The sequence below is a fragment of the Aedes albopictus genome, chromosome 1, assembly GCF_035046485.1.
Source record: "Aedes albopictus strain Foshan chromosome 1, AalbF5, whole genome shotgun sequence".
In the NCBI taxonomy this organism is placed as follows: domain Eukaryota; kingdom Metazoa; phylum Arthropoda; class Insecta; order Diptera; family Culicidae; genus Aedes; species Aedes albopictus.
The window spans coordinates 303,453,624-303,474,267 of record NC_085136.1 but is presented as its reverse complement, the minus strand read 5'-3'; the positions used below and the strand labels follow the sequence as shown (position 1 = coordinate 303,474,267).

At 42.1% G+C, this 20,644-nt stretch overlaps 1 protein-coding gene and 1 non-coding gene across 2 annotated transcripts; one reads left to right on the top strand and one right to left on the bottom strand.

The window, feature by feature from the left end:
• Nucleotides 1-25: 25 nt before the first annotated feature.
• LOC109416367 (probable ATP-dependent RNA helicase DDX43) lies at nt 26-20,590 on the bottom strand. The gene is made up of 4 exons (XM_029874298.2): nt 20,377-20,590; nt 19,979-20,283; nt 18,582-19,639; nt 26-1,413 (listed from the first exon to the last, which is right to left on the bottom strand). The coding sequence occupies exons 2-4, from the start codon at nt 20,268-20,270 to the stop codon at nt 514-516; spliced, it is 2,250 nt and encodes a 749-aa protein (XP_029730158.2). The 5' UTR covers nt 20,271-20,283; nt 20,377-20,590; the 3' UTR covers nt 26-513.
• Nucleotides 10,392-10,462, top strand: Trnat-agu (transfer RNA threonine (anticodon AGU)). The gene has a single exon. It is a non-coding gene; the product is annotated as a tRNA-Thr (tRNA).
• Nucleotides 20,591-20,644: the final 54 nt, after the last annotated feature.

Here is a 20,644-nt window from a genome sequence, read left to right as displayed (position 1 = left end):
TCATCATAGTGAAAAACAAAAATAATTGCAATTTTAACGTTATATAAATCTGTATTTGTAATAATATAAAACAATAGTTATTCGTAGGAAAAGTTCAGAATGAGATAGTCCGAACGGAAAGTTAATTCATGGTTCCTATTTTTTTGTTTTGTAATTCCGATGTTTGGCTCAACCAAATTATAATATCCCAAGAGAAAATCTTCTCCAGTCTTATGACGATACATTCCGAGCTAGGGAACTCGAGAGGACACGCTTTCCTGTACATATTAGCAATTTTCTTCGATGAATAGTGTGCAATGTTCTGAAATTATTCAAATCAATCGACCGACCGGACATAAAAGTAGCCGCCTAAACTTAAGTCAGTAATCGATAAAGTAAGGTCCTGATGGTCATTCGATCTAACCTCCAGGGTAATAAACATAATTCGGCTCAAACGTCGAAAAATTTACACGAATATTGTCACAGAACGCGACAATTTGGTAAGGTTCTGAAGCAGCACTAAGTTTTAAACAATTACCATCGGCCACCTCCCCGGCGGCCACCACCGCCGCCTCCCCCACGTCCGCCGCCATCCCGTCGACCGAAGGCACTCTTCTCCCGACCTTCTCGCTCCTTCTTGGCCGCGAACCGGTCGGCCATCTGGCGAATCTCGTCCGGCACTTCCTGATCGGCTTCTTCCAAAATTTTAATCAAGTCTGCAGCCACCGCCCAGTCGCCCCGCGTGAAGAAGCTCAGGGAAACTCCACTTCGGCCGGCGCGACCCGTCCGTCCCACCCGGTGCACGTACTCCTCGATATTCCGCGGGAAGTCGTAATTCACTACGTGCGAAATGTCCTCGATGTCCAGTCCTCGTGAGGCCACATCCGTCGCGATAAGGACCCGCACATCGCCGGATTTGATGTCCTCCAGGGCCTGCTCACGGTCAGCCTGCTCCCGATCGCCGTGCAAGCTGGTACAATTTATGCCGGACAGCACAAACTCACTCGAGAGATCATCGGCCCTGGTCTTCCGGCCGCAGAAGATGATGACCTTGTCGTTCGGTCCCATGTTGGTCACGAAGTTCATCACCCGCATGTATTTGTCCTCCTCGTCAATCACCTCGATCTGCTGGGTGACGGTGTGCGTGGCGGCCAGATCCAGCGTTCCCACGTACACCTGGACCGGATTGTTCATGTAGCTTTGGGCCAACCGGCGGACGCCCGGCGGCCACGTCGCACTCGTCATGATGGTCTGCCGATCGGGCCGGATGTCCAGCAGGAGTTTTCGAATTTGCGGTTCGAAGCCCATGTCCAGCATACGATCCGCCTCGTCCAATACCAGATAGGTGATGCTGGTAATATCGATGACGTTGGCAGCCACCAGATCGTTCAGCCGACCGGGCGTGGCAATGATGATCTCCACGCCACCCTTGACCTGGAGGTAGGGAGAAAGAAAGGGGAAAGTTAGAACAGGCATTTGTTCGAAAAGGACAGAGAGGTGGTATCGTATTTCCAAATCACACATGAGGGTCCTCTTCGTCTTCTTTATTATTATTATTTTTTTTGTAGTTTTCTGATTGTCTCCCGAACATCTTCTAGTCATCATGTGATCATCCTCTGAAGATCTTTTCAATGTTTTCTAATCTTTTGCACTACTTCTCATCATCCTCTCTCTCTGATTGTTGCCTTCAGCTTCAGTCCCATAGTTCAATTCATCAGCATAAATTGCCCAATGTTCATATTTATACGCATTAGAAGCTGTCCGACAAATGATGAGAAGTGAGCAGTGAGAAGTGGATAGTGAGGAATGATCAGGATGGAATGTGGAGTGAGCAATGAAGAGTAAAAAAATTGCTGTGAGAGTAACCAATGAAGAGTTTGGGACAGTGAGAAGTGAGTAGTGAGCTGTGCGGCATAATTAGCAAGGAGTTTGATGAGTTATGAGGAGTGAGTTATGATTAGGAAGGGGTGAGCAAGGAAGAGTGAGAAGTGCGCAGTGTAAAGTTTGGAGGAATAAGTAGTGACAGGTTGAGAGATCGTAGGAAGAAGCAGTGATTACTAGGTATAGAGAAATGAAGAGTGAGAAGGAAGTGCTAAATGTGGAGTGAGGAGTGAACAGTGATAAGTGAGAAGTAAGTAGTGAGGAATGAACAGTGAAAAGTGAGGAAAAAGAAATAAGCAGTGTATAGTAAGGAGTAAAAAGCGGTTCAATAATTAGCAGTTGGGAGTGAGAAACAGTGAGTAGTGATTAGTGATTAATGAGCATCGAAAAGTGAGAAGTGAGGAATTAGGAATTGCGAGTTACTCAATGAGAAGTAAGCAACTAAGAGGTTGAGGAGTGAGTGAGAAATAACCAGAAAGAAATGGACATTGAGGAGTGTGATCTATGAGAAGTGTAAACAAAGCAGCGAAGGGTTGTAAATGAGAAGCAAGCAATGAGGAATGATAAATGAAAAATGTAAAACGAAGAGTGTGAATCAGTGAGAAATGAAAAGTTGGAGTTAGGAGTAAGTACTAAAATCAGAGAAGAAAGATAAAGTGAAAAGTTAGAAGAGAGGAGTAAGTAGTGAAGAGTGATAAATGAGCAGTGAAAAGTGATTTTTTACTTCAATTCCCATACTGACCCACAAGTTGCACTGTGATCGACCATGCACTGAGTTATGCGACAGCCAAAATAACTCCACTCAATTTTGAGTTGACGAACTCGGACTGCAAAAGTTGAACGTTCGTCACTCACCGACAACAATAGAGCACATGCAAAGGGTAAAAGGACACAAGATTGAGTATAAAAGTTTTTAATTTTGGGGTTTTCAGTGTCTCCGTTTACAGTGTGTAGCACGCACAACGATACAAACAGGAAGCCGAGTAAATTCCACACAAATTTTACTTCAACGCTTGGAATCCGTTGTCCATTTTTTTTTTTTTTGAGAATTTATCTAGAACTTCATCTTTAGACAGCAATTTCCCCTAGGGATTCTTCTCGAAGATTCCCAGGAATTCTTCCAGGAATTTTTGAGAAATTCCGAGCAACTCTGAGAAGAAAAATGCACACTCCTCCACACTGTCTTGCCCCAAGATTTCGAGCATGAGCATGAGCATGAGCATAGATGACCGCACAATTCGTAGTTGCTACTCCGTCATTGACCAGAGCAATCGAAATTGCACAAGGAACCAATGAATAGGGCTTGGGACTAGCTTACTATTCCCAATGTGCACAGTTCGAGAACTCACAAGTAATGTCAATAACGGCGCTGGCCACGTCCTTACAGTCATCGAGGAGGGAAGGGAAGGTTAGTAAGACAACCGATGTTATAGAGACCGGGAATCCCAGTGTCTCCACGATTGTCTTGGGAAGGAATTTTTGTTAGTAGGGTAAGGTACATTGTCAGGTCTAGGAGTCACCTGTGGTTGGTGATGTGATCTGACAATGGATCAATAAACACTAACTTTCGCGCACAACCGACCACTTTTCTATACGAAAACATGAAAAGAAACAATAAAAGGAATCCTGTCGCGCGTCTCCACCCCATTAGGGAGCACAACTGAACGCGACAAAGGACAAACCAATGATCCAAAACATGCATTTTTTCCAGTTTATTTATTTAAAGGCTCAATCGCCGTGAACAGCTTTACAGAGCCGAAACTCGTGACTAATTCGACACTGATTCTTCATTTGGGCCTAACTGACATTTTCGAGTTCTCTTCATCGATCCTCTCTTTGTGTTACCACAGAATGTGTATTGAGTTTTCCAAAGATTTTTTGGTTGAAATGCGAAGAAGACGACTACATGTTGCTATAGAAACAAAAAGAATAATGATTTTGTTTGTTTTGATCAAGTTATTAGCGAAAGAGAGAGTCGACGAAGAGAAATCGAACAAGTCAGTTAGGCCCTTATGAAAAATCATTGTCGAATTATACAAAATATAACTAAAAAAACTTATCCTTTCTTGTTTTTCATCGTCGAAACTTTTTCTTTCAAAAAAGTGTCGATAATGCGCTCAACTACATGGCCCGTGTTTGGGGAACACTGGTTTTTGCATGCTTTATTGTTTTCGTTTGCCTCCTGTTTTTTCGTCCGTCGTCGCTTGTGTGTCACCATGTTGTAGTCCGTCGATGAGCTCGATTCATTGTCATCAACATCAGTCCAGTCGTCATCATTGTGTTTTGCTTCTTCAGCAATAGGTACGCCCGATGATGCATTTGGTATGCGAGGTGAAGATTTTTTCTGCTGATTGTTTATCGGTGGAAAGTCTGTTTGCTTGACCAAACCGTCGGGAGAAGACAAAGCTGGTGATGTTGCTGATACGGTTTCGTTTGGGGAGTGGAGCTCCGAGCACATCCCGTCGGGCTGCGACGATCCAGATGATTTCGGCTGATTAGGGTAGACAACCCATAGTCTTCTCGTTTTGTATGGTGATGACCGAAGGGATATCTCGGAATAAGTTTATTCGCAGCACACGCACGCCGTTCGACATGCCGGGGAAATGTTTCCATTTCTCGACCCTTATGAAAATTACCTCCCCAAACTGCAGCATATTTTCGCAGATGGCTGCATCGCTGATCGACGAAGACAAATCGAGCACCGGTTACCGCATCGCAATCGACGTACACCGCACAGTGGGAAAAATCGACCCAAAAAACGGATCTTTTATCGCCGCTGGTTTCGGTACGTGAAGTTGACCATTTCTGACGTAAAAAATACGAGAAATCGATTGGTGCTAAATTCATTCACCGCACGGAACGGGAAGTGGTCCATTTTGCCCCATTATGCCCTTTTTTTCATACAAAAAGAGAATCAAAATGTACTTTCAAACAACTAGCACGACTGTAGATCGTTGAAAATAGCTGTATGTGTAATTAGATGTCAATAGAAATCATAAACATACATGAAAAATCCTTTTAAATGCTTATTTTGCCCCACATGCCCCAACAACTGCTGGAAATTGTGAATTTTACATAATCATGAATAGATTTTTAATGTTACTGATTTGAATTTGTTTTTTTTTCGCTTAAACAAAAAGCACTAGATCTGTTATCACCAGAATCATCTTCAGCAGTTGTCCAATTTACCCCATTTTGCCCTATTATCATAGAAAAATGAGATTTAAAATGTATTTATAAGAAATAGATACTGCTATGGAAAGTTGACATTAGTTCTGATTGCAATTGGAAGCTAACAGTTATCATGCGCATATATTAAATATATTTTCCCTATTTTACCCTACATTCCCCTAAAACTGCTGAATGATAACATTTTTGTATTGTTTTGCAATGTCACTGGTTGCAATACACGAAGTCCTGGATCATTTTTTATATATACAAATACGGTTTATCGATTAGCTTTAGAATCATTCACGGGAGGGTACAAATAGTTGTCCATTTTACCCCAATTTGCCCTGATATGTTGTCGCCTCATGAATTAATTGATTTCCCACATTTGCTTATGTCCGAATTGATGGACTTTTGGTACTGAAACCAATGTAATCAAAAGGACAGTTAAGAATATGACTTTGGTGGGAATTCAGGGTATAATAAGCATTAATCTTAATCTAAATTGGTAGCAAATATGCACACAACTAATTAAATTAGGCATCTTAAGTATATATAAAATTTGGTGCATTAAGACGCCCTATTTAATCAATTTAGCGCATATTTGACATATTTTATAAAATGCTTATTATGCCCTTAATTCCCCATCAAAAACTGAAATTATAGAAAAGTCATATATATGTCTTTTTGATAACAGTACCAATGCTAATAACGGAAATTAATTTATTCAGGACATGGCAAAAAATCAGGGCAAATTAATTTATTCAATACATAATAAAAAATCAGGGCAAATTGGGGTGAGATGGACAGCTATTCATACCATTCCGAGAATGATCCTAGTATTAATCGTTGACCCGCATTTGTATATATCAAAAATGATCCAGGACTTCATGTTTTGCACCCAACAAAACCATACAAAATATATTATTATCCAGCAGTTTTAGGGGAATGTAGGGTAAAATAGGGAAAATATCTTTCATATATACGCTTGATAACTGTTAGTTTCAAATTTCAACTAAAGCTAACTTCAACGTTCTATAGCAGTATTTGTTTTTCATAACTACATTTGAAATCTATTTTTTTTATGAAAATAGGGCAAAATGGGGCAAATCGGACAACTCCCGAAGATGATTCTGGTGATAATGGATCTGGCGCTTTTTGTTTACGCCAAACAAATCACTTCAAATCAGTAACATTTAAAATCCATTCAAAATTAGGAAAAAATATGAATAACCACAAGTTGTTGGGGCATATGGGGCAAAATGAGCTTTGAAAAGGATCTTTCATGTATGTTTATGATTTCCATTGACCTTCAATTATACCTGCAGCTATTTTCAACGATTTACAGTCGTGTTAGTTGTTTGAAAGTACATTTTGATTATCTTTCTGTATGAAAAAAGGGCAAAATGGGGCAAAATGGACCACTTCCCGTGCCGTGCGGTGAATGAATTTAGCACCAATCGATTTCTCGTAATTTTTTACGTCAGAAATGGTCAACTTCACGTACCGAAACCAGCGGCGTTAAAAGATCCGTTTTTTGGGTCGATTTTTCCCACTGTGCACCGGGATACGAAACTCTTTGTTATTACAAAGCATTGTTCGCTTCAGATTGTGGTCTGACTGGTAGCAAAAAGCGATCTCGCAGGAAACCATTTCGATGAGCACACAGTCGTTGCGTAAATGATGCAGCTGTATGCTCCTGACGTCCGCATATTGGAGTTTTATATCTTTCTCCAAAAAAGATTGCACCTTTCCAATTTCAGGACGAATCGGTAAGACACTAAAATCGATCACTAAGGTATTCTTCCGCACACCGTACATTTTACACTAGCAGTGATCGATAGCAAAAGAAGAATAAAAAAAGCGCGTACGACGTATGCGATGTGTGGCTGTGCACTCAAAACATATGCAAGCACAACAAGAAACAACAAAAAACTAAACACCGCGCATCTTTTGATTTCTTTTCCGGACAAGACAATGGCGAACGCGATCGATTATGCTGCAATATTTACTCACCCCATCAGGAGCGATGCATGCACAGCAATGACGAACACAATACTCTCTTCAAGTCTCAAGTGTCTTGCCCCAAGGTTTTGAACGGAAAAACTGCTTTTAATTGTCCCAAAAATGATGACATATGCTTGAGCCGTAAATTCCTTACAGTTTTGAAACTGAACTTGGATGCCTGTTGGCTGTGCTAGTAGTGTAGTGATGTTGAGATTTCGAAATTCTACCCATGATTCTTCCTTGAATTCTTTCCGAAATTTCCCCTTAGAATTTTACCACAATTTATTCCTTTAATTCTTTCCCAGCGAGCTCTTCCATGACAGGGTGTCTACTCATAACTCAAAATGAAATTCCCTGAGTTTTCCAGATGAAATTTTAAAAGTTTATAATTCAAAAATAACCCAAATTTTCTAAAAATTCTAAAGGGTGACTGGGTGATACACAAATTATGTCACGCTAAAATCGACCTTTTTCAACCCCCCCTCCCCCCTATGTCACAGTTTTTGTATGGGACCTCAATATTTTTTGTACGGGTCGTCACGTTCTGCAAAACCCCCCCTCCCCCCTAAGACCGTGACGTAATTTGTGTACGACCCCTTAGGGTATCATTGGCAGGTTTGTTCTCTTCGTCATGAGGGTTTTATGTCGGCCAAATTGCCTGAAACTTGATCATATTCAGCTTGGTTGGGAAAGATTTGATGCCAACTCTGAGTTCAATAGCTAAAACCTAGGTTTCAAAAAAACATGACAAAGAGAACAAAACTGCGGAAAATATGTAAGTTTCCCTGCTCTTCAAAAACTCTTTCAAGATTTCTGAGCGTAATTCCTGGAATTTCTTTCAAAGTTTCTTCCTGGCTTTCCGCAAGATTCTTTCACGAGATATCTGTTTGAGTACGTCCCGATATTGCTTGCAAAAGTTTTCCGATATACTTCCAGAGATTCTCGCTGGATTCCTCCTGAAGCTCCATCCAAAACTATTCAAAGTTTCTTCAAGAATGTCATTGGTTGAGACAAGAGACAAGAGAAGAATTCAATGGGAAATATCAGCAATAACTTTTGTGGAAATTCCAGAAGGCACTCTGGAACAAAAATCTTAGGAGAAAGTCCAGGGTAAATTCAGAAAAACTCTGAGAAGCATCTCATGACCTACATCGGAAGGAATCTTCTGAGAGAAGTTCCAGGAGATACTCCGAGAGGTGAAACTTCAAAATAAACCTCGCGAAAACTTTTAAGAATATCCTGTAGGAGACTAGGAAGAACATCTCGAAGAAAGCCCAAAGCAATTGTTTGAAGATATCACAGGAAAAAATGAAAGAAATCTCTTGAGGAACTCTTGCAGTTAATTCGTGAAAACTCCTTCAGAAACCATTGGAGGAACTTTAGTAGAAACCCCAGGAATAACTCCTTTAGCAACTCCGAAAGAAATTCTGGGAAGATCTTCTGGAGAAGTCCCAAGAGGAACTCCGGAAGAAATCGTGTAAAATTTCCATGAGGAATGCCGAAAGAAATTCTACGATTTATCCCAACATAAATTCTTATAGAGTATTCGGGATAAATTCTGGTAGAAATCCTACGACGATTTCTTTGAGCAAAACACTGGAGGAAATCCAGAAAGAAATAGCATCCCCGTGAAAAAACTCCAGGAGAAATCGGTTGGAATTCAGGAATCCGGAAGTATACCTTTCCGGAAAAAAAAAACAAAATGGAATACCAAGATAGTGTCAATAATGTGGAAGGAATTTTATAAGAAATCCTGAGAGACATTCCAGGAGGTAATTCTAAAGATGTTTCAGAAAGAAACCCTGACGAAATTTCTGAGATAAATCCTTGTAGCGAAACTTCTATATGGATTTTTACTACCAGGTTTTTATTTATTAATACAACAAAATGTTTTTTTTTTTTATCGGAGTAAAATTTCCCGAGTACTCAAGATATTCCCTGAGTATTCCAGGTTTTTCCCTGTCAAATAGAATTCCCTGAGGATTCCCGGTTTTCCAGGTAGTAGACACCCTGCATGAAATTTCAAAAGTTTTTTTTTTCTAGCTTTTTCTAGCACATCCTGAGGTTTATTTTTGCTGTTTATAGATCCATCTCGCCTGTCTTGAGGTTTTTACGAATTTGCTTAAAGATTTACTTCCATACTTTCGAGATTTTTTGCTGTCGTGATTTGTGACAGATTTTCCTGGGAGTTCTACCACAGTTACTCCTAGGATTTCAGCAGGACATAATTAAATTAATTAATTATCGATTTTTGCGGCTTAACACGCCGAATGGAAGTTTTACTTTATTCCAAAAGCTAGACTTTACATATCGTCCCCTTAATGCTAGAACTAGGTAACTGGTTTTGCGAAATCACGAGCAATTTGTTTATATCTGAACGTTCACCACAATAAACAAAAGTTTGTCGATTGAAACTACAAAAACACATAATGATGCTTCAGTTAAGACAAACAAAGTGTTTGTTTTATAGCAGGATAAGTTTTACCAGCCATTTTTACCCGTATTTTCCAAAACGAGTTACCTAGTTTTAGCATTAAGGGGGCGATATACTGGCGTGAGTGAGAAATGGACAAATTGAGGTGAAATTTGCGAAAAAGTTACTCGTCCTCTCGGTGAGACTCGAACTCACGACTCCTACTCACTAGACAGGCGCGTTGCCGCTACGCCACGAGAAGACTCGAAGACGTAGCTGCTAACCTGAATTCAAGTTCAACATAAAATTCCGAGGTAATCTTTTCCACAGATTGCACCCCTTTCGGATGGAATGAGATGTACATCCACACTACGCATATATTGTATATGTAAAGCCTAGGCGAGAGCGCATTGTTTTTTGTGTGTTGGAAGTCCACACACCTCTCATCGACGACTGTGTCGAAGAGATCGCGTGGTGAGCGGGAGTCGTGAGTTCGAGTCTCACCGAGAGGACGAGTAACTTTTTCGCAAATTTCACCTCAATTTGTCCATTTCTCACTCACGCCAGTATATGTAAAGTCTAGCTTTTGGAATAAAGTAAAACTTCCATTCGGCTGGTTAAGCCGCAAAAATCGATAATTAATTAATTTAATTATGTCATCGAGCAACGGACTCATGTTCCGTAACCGGTCGTTTGAGAACGTCGCGACCCGTTGGAAGCTTTCCGCTCTCTACGCGATCTCTTCGACACAGTCGTCGATGAGAGGTGTGTGGACTTCCAACACACAAAAAACAATGCACTCTCGCCTAGGCTTTACATATACAATATATGCGTAGTGTGGATGTACATCTCATTCCATCCGAAAGGGGTGCAATCTGTGGAAAAGATAACCTCGGAATTTTGTGTTGAACTTGAATTCAGGTTAGCAGCTACGTCTTCGAGTCTTCTCGTGGCGTAGCGGCAACGCGCCTGTCTAGTGAGTAGGAGTCGTGAGTTCGAGTCTCACCGAGAAGACGAGTAACTTTTTCGCAAATTTCACCTCAATTTGTCCATTTCTCACTCACGCCAGTATATGTAAAGTCTAGCTTTCAGCAGGAGTTTTTCACGATAGGCTTCGCAAGAGTATGCACCCCCGTGATTTCCTGCATAGTTTCTCGCTGGATTCCCCCCGGAGATCCTGCCAAAAATTTTCCATAGTTATACCAGAAATTTGTCTTACTGGTTTTAGGATAGTTTTCCAACAGTTTTTCTCGGGATTTATACAGATGTTCTTTCTGCGATTTCTTACAGATAATTTTCCAATAAGTCTCTTGGATTTCCTAGCGGGCTTCCGCCCGTAGTTCCTCGAGGGATTTCTCTTGGAGTTTTCAGAGTTCCTCCTTAAATTTCCATAAAAGTTCCTCCTGGGATTACTCCCAGAACTTTTTTCCAAGAAGTCCCAGTTTCTCTCAAGGTTTCTTTCGAAATTCTTTTCAAAATTTCTCCAATGAGTCTTTGCGAAGTTTTTCGCAAAACTTCAAACTGTTTGAAAAATCCTGCAAGAACTCCGGGAGCAACTATTGACGAAATCTAGAAAAGAGCATCCAGAATCTCAGGACAATTTCTGGTAGGGACTCCTCCGGGAACAACTCTGGGAATAATCCCATGGAAAATCAGTAAAGAGATAATCTCAGGTGGATCCGTGTATCACTGCAAGAAATCCGGTAAACAAGTATAAAAAGCTCTGAAAGTAATCACGGGAGGACGAGCTCCATGAAAAATACCAGCAGTAGCTCCTGCAGAAATCATAGGAGAAAGTCCAGGGTAAACTCTGAGAGACATCCCAGCACCAACACCGGAAGGAAACTTCTGAGCAGTCCTGCAAAATATCAGTGTCAGTGCCTGTTTTTCAGCCGAAAATGAATGACTGTGGCGGTCGTTTTTAGTTCCTCGATGTGAGAACTGACAGAGTCCGAGAGCTCCATTCGTGAGCAACCCAACAAGGTCAATTCCAGGGTGGCCAGTGAATTTCAGATTTTGATTTCCCGGTTTTCTCCCGTTTTTTTCCCGAAATTTTCAATTTTTTCCCGGTTTTACTTGTTTGTTTACTTGTGTTGAATAAAATAATCCATATCGGTTCAGGAGCTGTTCCAGGATAAATTTCAGAACTAACATATGTTTGAATTTTCAATTAAACTCCTGGGTGAACTTCAACAGATTCTTTTGGGTAAAATTCAGAAAAAATCTCTTAAGAATTTTAATTCCTGATGACATTTTTTTTTGCAATGCCAATGAAACATAGGTTTCTGTAAAAACTGTACATGTACATTTTTGCAACTGTAAAGTACTTTCACATTTCTTCTCATTTTTAGTTTGAACGCCAAAACATCATTTCCACTAGAATTGAAACAGTATGCCTGATACTTGTGTTAAAATTTTGAAGATGTTTCATATCAACTTAATTTAAACAACATGTTCAGATTCAGCTTTATTGTTTTGTGTTCGTCTCTCATGTTCCATATAATAACATTATTTGTTTTAGTAACACTTGCCAAAATAAACTGCTTAGAATTACGTTTGGCCAAGTAAAAATACTGATTTTAGGTTTCAGTTTAGTTGTACATAACTGTTGTTAAAATTTAGCCAACGACAACGTCCTATTTACTCCATTTAGTCTGTCTTTCATCAATTCCTTGTTGCTGTTGTTGAAATACATTTCCCACAATTTCAATTTGATGTAGGCAAGTGAAAAGAAACATGTGAGTGCCCTTGTTAGTTTTTGTAGCATTATTGTATTTTGGTGACATCGATACAAGACTAATTCAGAGGAAGATTGCCCTTTACTAAAGTTTACTGAAACTCTTTACATTATTACGCAGGAATTATAAATTATTGTTTCTTCTTGATTTGCTGAAAACTTAGAATAAAAACAGTTATAACTTTTAAAATGACTTAACAGATCGACTTCAGCAACCGATATTATGATTTTAAAATTCTCAACATCTAAATATCCCTCCCCTGGATATTCGATCTTGACGCGATGGGAGGGCTTAACCCATTAGCACTTTAGCGCCAGTTCATTCACCACCGCTTGGACTTTGAGCTAAATATATCTAGTTTACGACAGGGATGGGAACACTCACTTGCGAAGAGTTACACTCACTTGCTGTTTTCTCAGCTCAGAGGCGTGCTACCAAGAAACGATGTATGGACGACTTTTGGCTAGTGGTTTTGTCTAAAAGTTTGTCGAATAGAGTAGGGGTCGCAAACCCATACCTAAGTCGTGACAGAGCTGCAAAAGCGACTCTCCACGAGGTGAGTGTAATTTACATTCACCTCGTGGAGAGTTGCCTTCGCAGCTCCCTCACGCTTTCGATATGCGTGTGCGACCCATACTTTGTTCGGCAAACTTTTAGACAAAACCAAAAGGCAAAAGTCGTCCATACTTTGTTTCTTGATAGCACGCTTCTGAGCTGAGAAAACTGCAAGTGAGTGTAACTCTTCGCAAGTGAGTGTTCCCATCCCTGGTTTACGAGTTGAGCGCAAGTGAAGGAATCGCCGTAAGTGCTAATGGGAACCAAAGGAGTATCCGTCGTGCATTTATCACAAGTCAAAAACAAATTATAATTCAGCTTGCATAGACCTAATCTTTGCATTCTTTGAATTTTCTCAAATTTGACAATAATTGTTAAATTTAACGTAACGCAAGAGTGGGTAGAGGAGGTCTCTGCGTTACACTCATCATTCGTTACTTGAATTCGTTAGTACACAGGACAAGGGACGCTAGGATAAGTTGACTTACAGCCTTACAGATTAGATTCATTACAATTAGAAAATTATGGACTGATTAGGTAAAGATAAAACTGTTGATTATAGGAGTTTATATTTGTATTTCCTATTTTTATGGGTTTTGTGAATTTATAAAAGTTGACAAATAATCATTATCTTTTTAATTTTTAACAAAAAATTGTTGACTGAACTTTATTGTTTTTATATCTGTGGAGTTTAGGATATCTTTGGGAAGGAATCACCCCTCACGTGCAGCACACACAACTTACCCAGGCTGACGTTGGTTCGCAAGTGGCAAGAGTGAACGCGATTGGGTGACGCCTGGAGTTGTTGCTATGGAAGCAGGGATGCTAGCATTGTCTGCTTGACAGTTCGCATCACATTCAAATGCGCTATATCGCCTGCTGTGATCATTCTCTTTATCACAGCTTTATTCAGTACATCTTATATCTCACAATATCTTAGACGGTATTATTTCACTGATCAAAAAAGCAGGAATTTAGTTAGGACTTAGGACGGTTGACAATGTAAAGGGTTACGATGGATATAATATTACTTTGGACTGAGATGATCACAGATATGCAGAAGACGACTAGCGAAATTAGAAACACAATTTGATACATTATTGACTATATTTTGACAAATAGGGTTTGACAAATTTCTTTACAATATCGAATGGAAGCTCAAAAAGTGTTATCTAACACTAATATGAGAGTTATTTGGGGATGATGCTGGTGCTGTCAATGACTAACATCGGTTATTGGCACTATTGGTAATCAGCTTAAAATAATTTTCAGAATGTATTATAAAATAACTGAGGATATTATCTGATTATTGTTTGGGGAAGCTGTCAGAAAAACTAGTTGCCCATATCGGCTAAAAACGCTAGCTCTGGTAGCTGTCTTCGAAAAATTTTCAGAAATATCAAATCTTTAAAAATTAGCTACGACACATTTTTTTTCTTTTTGCTCTTTGTATATTTCTTAAGAATAGTACTCTGAAGGCGTTAACATAGACATAGACACCCTTTTTTATCTCTGAATGTTGTCCAGTGACCTCGGAGATTTTCGATTATTGAAATATTGTTCAATTATCAAATCATCTTTGGAGCTTCCATTCGATCAAAACACTAGTGCGATGGGAAAAGTTAAAAACAGTATTTTTAAAAAACTACTACGATCCAATGCTAATTACTACACACTTTGCTCAAGTTGACGACATCGTCTAGTCCATCGTGAGTATTGGTCCTAGTAGGGGGGAAAGTTGGGAAAGGGTCCAGGCTTTGCTATCAGCTGTCCTGCAGCTCCACCTGGTCACTCTTCAAAAAAAAAAATTCTCAACATCTAAATATAACGCAAGTCGTATTTTCAATAAAATATATCGAAATATTGCAACTTCTGTTAAACCAGCAACATGCTTGGCATTACAGATTATTTTCATGGATGATAAAAAAAGTGATTAATAATTAGAAATGATAGAGCAGTATGGAATTATTCCTGGAAATGAAAAATTTTCCCGGTGGCAATCTGAATTCCCGAATATTTCCCGTTTTTTTCCCGGTGATTCCGAATTCCCGGCTTTTTCCCGGTTCTCCCGGTTTTCCCGGTTCGCTGGCCACCCTGCAATTCCCAATCGTCCACACACTACTCATGCTGACAGGCCATTCGTCTCAAGCGGTGTGACAATTTTTGTCAGAGATGTAGTAGCAAATAAATAAATAAATAAGCTTGTGACAGTGAGTGCCCTATACGCTACAACGGGTGAAAACACTCAAATACAGAAAATTGAATGGAAATTTAGCCCTGTCAGCTCTCGTTTTCAGCACGCTGCGTGCGAGTGTGAGTACCTATTTCATTTCGCTCCCGTGTTGCTGAACGGAAAGCAACATTGACAGGAAAAACAAAACGGAGAAAATGAAAAAAAGCAAAATATCGCAATCATAAAAGGCCTGTCGAAAAATTGCAGCACTGCTTCTGAGAGAAATCCTAAAAGAAACTCCAGGAGAAATATCAGGTGAAACTTCAAAAAAAAATCCTACGAGAACCTTTAGGAAATATCCCAGCTGAAACTTTTGTAGAAATTCAAGGAGAAACTCTAGAAGAAATCAATCGGATATTTATTCTACATTACAGAAGCTACATTACATCACAGGAAATTTTGGAAAATACCTCGAAAGGAATTCCTGCAGAAAATTGGTGTAAAACTCCTTAAAACACATGGAGAAGTTCTAAGAGAAATTCCAAAAATAACTCCTGTAGCAACGCTGGGAAAAATCCCGGGAAGATCTCCTGGAGAAGTCTCAAAGGGAACCCTGGGAGGAATCGCGGCTTCAAGAGGAATCCCGAGAGAAACTCCAACAAAAATTCCGCGACAACATCTACGATATATCTTGAGCAGGGAATGAAATTATCGATCACGATCGCGATAGTAGAAAACTCTTCCACACGCATTATCGGCGAAAAAAGACGTGCGATAAATTCAGACCCAGGTTTCTCCCGAGAATGTGTTTTCGCTCGTTCCGCAGCGCCGAAAATCGATTATCATCCGCAATGAAAAGTTGACTGGTTTGGGTTCGTTCAAATATTACGTAACGCCAAGAGGGGAGGGAGGGGGTCCAGCGATTTGTTACGCTTCATACAAAATTTCAAATTTCCTCATACAATTTTTTTTTTCGGGAATTGTTACGTGGGGGAGGAAGGGGGTCTAAAATTGACGAATTTTGCGTTACGTAATATTAGAATGAACCCTTTGCTTTCTGCTCTTTGTTCGCCTTTCCGTAGTCCCGTCGTCACCGGCTGTAGCTTTTATGTATAAAATTTCTGTCCTCTCTCGAGCAGCTTGTGTGGTCGAGTTATTATGGTACGCGCTCATACACATTTTTGTGGGGGGGTCTAGGGGGTCTAGGTTCGAATCCCGTTAGCGGCAATTTTTTGTTATTTGCCTTCTGATAATTATCGCGATAGCTTTGCAGGCGATAAAGTTGGATAGCGAAAATGAAAAGAGCGATTTCCAGTTTTCGGCTATCTTTGATCGGGGACAAACAGCAACGACCGATAAACATTTCTCACAGGAAAAGTAAATACCGAAAAAAATCGGTTGCTCGAAAAACGCCGTTTTTCGTCTCAATTTGCTGATAATTTCATTCCCTGATCTTGAGAGAAACTCTTGTGGAGATTTCGGGATAAATCCTAAGGAAACGAGGAGCAATACCGGGAAAACCTCTGGAAGAAATTTTGCATGATCTCGCAAAAAATTCCAGGAGAAATCGATCGGATTTCAAGAATCTTGGAAGATTCTCAAGTAAGAATCCCGGAAGAAATGTTCGAATCTTGGAAAAATCCCGGTAGCAATCCGGAAGAATCTCCGGGGAGAGTTCAAAAAGGAATACCAAGACCAATGGCCTGATAATATATGGACGGAAGGAGTCTTGTGAGAAATCCTGGGAGGCATTTAAAACATATTTCCAAAGAAATTCCAGGAAGAAACACTGGCGGAATTTCTGGAAAAATCCTTGTAACCGATTTTTAGATGGATACACTAACACCACTTAATCGAAAACTGTTTTTCTTCATATCAATAATGTAGTAAACTCTACTCTACTGCTGAGTAGATCTACAAGTAGTAGTTCGCTACTTTTTATTCGTACGAATACGAACCAATGTTTATGAAATTCCCTTGAGTATTCAGGATATTCCCTGAGTATTCCAGGTTTTTCCCTGTTAAATAAAATTCTTTGAGGATTCCCGGTTTTCCATATTTTTTTTTGGTGTCCAGGTGCTAGAAACGCCTCCGCAGTAAGAGCCCTCACCTCGACCCCTTGCCAAGGACCCCTTCCGACAGTTTTTTGTAGGCCGCGCCATTACCCTCCGTGTCGCGCTTGAGATCGAGGATCATTTCACCCGTCAGTACGTCTAATACTGCGCACGTCGCCTCCCACGAGATTAGCTTTGCTTCGCATCGCCTTCAAGACGTCCGAGTACTCAGACTGTTCGGTTTTGATGACGAGCTGGACACCTATCCTTCTACACCTTCTGGGTCTAGCGTCCCTACCTTGGTCCCTACGCTCCTGCGCATCTAGTGTTTTTTCTTCCTCTTCCGCTCAACTGTAGTTCAAAGGAAAGTCCCCCCTGTTCCGCCCTACTTTGTGGTTGCTGAGAGCCTAACAATTGGTGCAACCCCCTGTTTCCTTCCATCCGGGACGGTCCAGCCTTTTCAGACCCACCCTTCCCAGCTTTCCGGGACGCCTGGCTGGGGTCCGACTTACCGGCATTACTGCCGATCTTCGGGATTAGTATCCTCCTGCGGGCACCGCCACACAACTCCTCACCTGACGGCTGCCTCACCCGCTTCTGCGAGTGCTTATCACGAGCAGTTGCATCCGCCACACCTTTTGGACTTCCTGCGAAAGTGAAGGCCTCCGTCTGGGTAGACTTCGTAACCTTCACTTTCACCGGTTCCGCCACTGCTACAGTCTTTGCGAATCTCACGTGATCCTGTTTGGCATCGTCCATCAACTGACGGAAGTCGCAACAGGGTCGTTTTCAGGTCCTTACACATGTTGGACTTCGTGGACGCAAAGTCGATGATCTTGCCAAACTGCTGCTCAGCTACCTCGATCGCAGGCAGTCCTTCTCTCTTTTGCCGGGAAATGGATTGGAGCTCCCACGCTGGAGCTGCGTGCGCAGCTTCCCGTTCCTACCTCCTCGCTTCTCCTTGACGGAGACCTCGCCAACCCACTTCTTGCGAGGGGGTTAGCCTCGCCACTACCACTACCACCTGCTTGATTTTGATTTTTGTTCGAACCTCACATGCTTAATCCCTCGAGTTGCACGGGAAAAGAGGTCTGCCCCGGCAGTGCATTAACGCGGTAAGGGACGAAATACTGTGGGGGTGCCCAGGGGAAGCGGGACATTTGGCATAAAGTCATTTGACATAAGGCAACGTTCATAAATTACGTCTATCATTTGGGGGACGGGGTGGGGGTGTATCTAGGAAAGTGTGACAGTACGTGTATTAGGTATAGGAGAATAGCGTGACAGAGGAGGGAGGGGAGGTCTAGAAATCCCGAAAAATGATGGACGTAATAAATGAATCCTCCCCAAGATCATTTGGCATAATGGACATTGGCATAATCGAAATGCGGCCTTCTTTTTATGCCAAATGACCGTTTTGCCAAACGGCCTTATGCCAAATGACACAGACCCTGCCCACCGAGTGCACATTTTTTTTCTTTGGATTGTCACTAGGGACGGCTAAGACCGATCACGGTCCATCTCGCCTACCGAGTCCACATTGTAACATCTGTTGTTCTACATATAACACACCAAACATCCCACTAGAAATATAAGCTAACGATCATATTTACCTTGTTGATCTGCGCTCTCCGATCTCCACCGCCGTACAGACAAATTGCTTTGATGTCCCGAAATTGGTACTTGAATACCTCCTTCTCAATTTGCAGGGCCAGTTCCCGCGTCGGCGCCATCACCAGGACGTTCGGTCCACCCCGGGCTTCCCCTCGCGGAACCGGTTGGCCCTCGATGTGGATAAACGCCGGCAATAGGAAAGCCAACGTTTTCCCGGTTCCAGTTTGAGCAATTCCGATCAGATCTTCGCCTTTGAGTAGCACCGGCCATGCCTGGGCCTGAATCGGAGAAGGTTTTGCGAAGCCTTGCTTCTTGATTTCCTCCAACAGCTCCGGGTACTCGCGGAAGGCTTGCTCGAACGTCTGCACTGGATTAGGAATCGGCGCCGAAGGTTTGTCCGCATCCTTGAAGGTTCGATCCACGACGATGTTGTTGTTTTCGGCACGGAATTCGCTTACTTCTTCCGGTGTCATATTGGCCACTTCGGGCAGTTCGTTATAGAAGTTTTTGATCATCTTCGGGCACTTGGCCCATTGTCGGGCAGTGGCTTCGTCGCACTGTTTGTTCAGCGCATCCCAGTCGATCAACTCGGGACTCTTGGGGCGACCATTTTGCTGCTGTCCGAAACTGTTCGCGGCCGGAGCAGCTCCACCGCCGCCAAAGTTGGAGCCCGAATTGTAGAAATCGTTACTGCCACGATCCCGTTGGTTTCGATCGCCACCGCTTCCTCCGCCGCCGTAACTGGATCCGGAGTTATAGAACTCGTTACCTCCACGAGCTCGACCTCCTCCTCCACTGCCACCTCCGCCGCCGCCGCCGCCGCCAAAACCGGAATTGTAAGAGTTTTGGCCACCACGGTCTTGATCGCGGTCCCGTCCACCCCAGCTGCTGTTATTGTTGGGACGGCCCCCTCCGCCTCCTCCGCGACCGCCTCTGTCATCGCCGCGGTCACTGAGCTCGTTCAGCACCCCGAAAATTGCGTCACGGGCCTTGGACACGTCTGCCGTGTAGCCTTCGATGTGAATCGTCGAACGACCATTACCGGGAACGTTGTCGTCTGTTGGAGAAAACAAGAGATTTAATTGGCTTTGTAAATGCTGAAACGATCCTCTTCATCTTCCGAGAAAAAAAAAATGAGGAGATAAATGTAATTTGCAGTTGTTTATCATATTCTCACATTACGAGAACATGACTCGAAACCTACAATTTTAGAGAATTTGTGACTCAATTTCAACTTGGACGAAAAATGCCGAAAGAATCTCAAATATGTAATATATAATTTACTATTTGTGCCCTTAAAATCGTGCAATCCGTTGAAAATCTTACATCAGGGCACGAATAATTGACACAACTGCATCTCACAATCATTGCACAAACGTCTCCCCGTAACACTTACCTATCTCAACCGACGCCCGCGACTCGTACCGAATCCGTTTGATGGTTGCTCCACCTTTCCCGATGATTTTCGGGATTTTGCTGGTGAACACCTGAAACGAGGTTCGCTCCTTGTTGCCGGAAGGTCCTCCACCGCCCGACGGTCTTCCGTAATCGTAACCACCACCGGCGCGCTTGGAACCCGTATGTCGAGCAGCGGTAAATCCGCCGCCACCTCCTCCTCCAAAACCGCCGCCACCTCCACCACCGCCGCCGCTATTGCAATTTACATCGTCGTCCCAACATTCGTCCATCTTTGAAACACCGCTGTGGTGATGCATCAGCAGAAAAAAAAAAGAAAAGAGAAACATGAGGCCCCTCTCGGATGGCAACCTGGTACCGGTCTCGAATCGATCTTACCTTTTTCCACGCGTTATCAAATGAACCTGCGCTTCACGTTAAGCCCACACGGATGTTCCGTCGGAGTTTAGGAACAATCTCGTTTCTGCTGACGCTTTCAACTTCAACAAGCGGACCGGAATTTTCTCTTCTTTCTGCTTTCTGTGCGAGCGCGAGCTGGCGAAAAATCCGACCGAACGCAACTTCGTTTCGCGACTGAAATGAGCGCGGTAGGGAAGGGGTGTTCATGCAAGTGCCAAAGATTGGCATTTGCGATCGATTTGTCCGA

Coding starts and splice junctions, on each gene's coding strand:
- LOC109416367 (XM_029874298.2), bottom strand. CDS start 20,270: ATGGACGAATGTTGGGACGACGATGTAAATTGCAATAGCGGCGGCGGT. Junction 19,640..19,978: donor GCGGGCGTCGGTTGAGATAG/GTAAGTGTTACG, acceptor TTTCTCCAACAG/ACGACAACGTTCCCGGTAAT. Junction 1,414..18,581: donor GGAGAGCGCAGATCAACAAG/GTAAATATGATC, acceptor CCCTACCTCCAG/GTCAAGGGTGGCGTGGAGAT.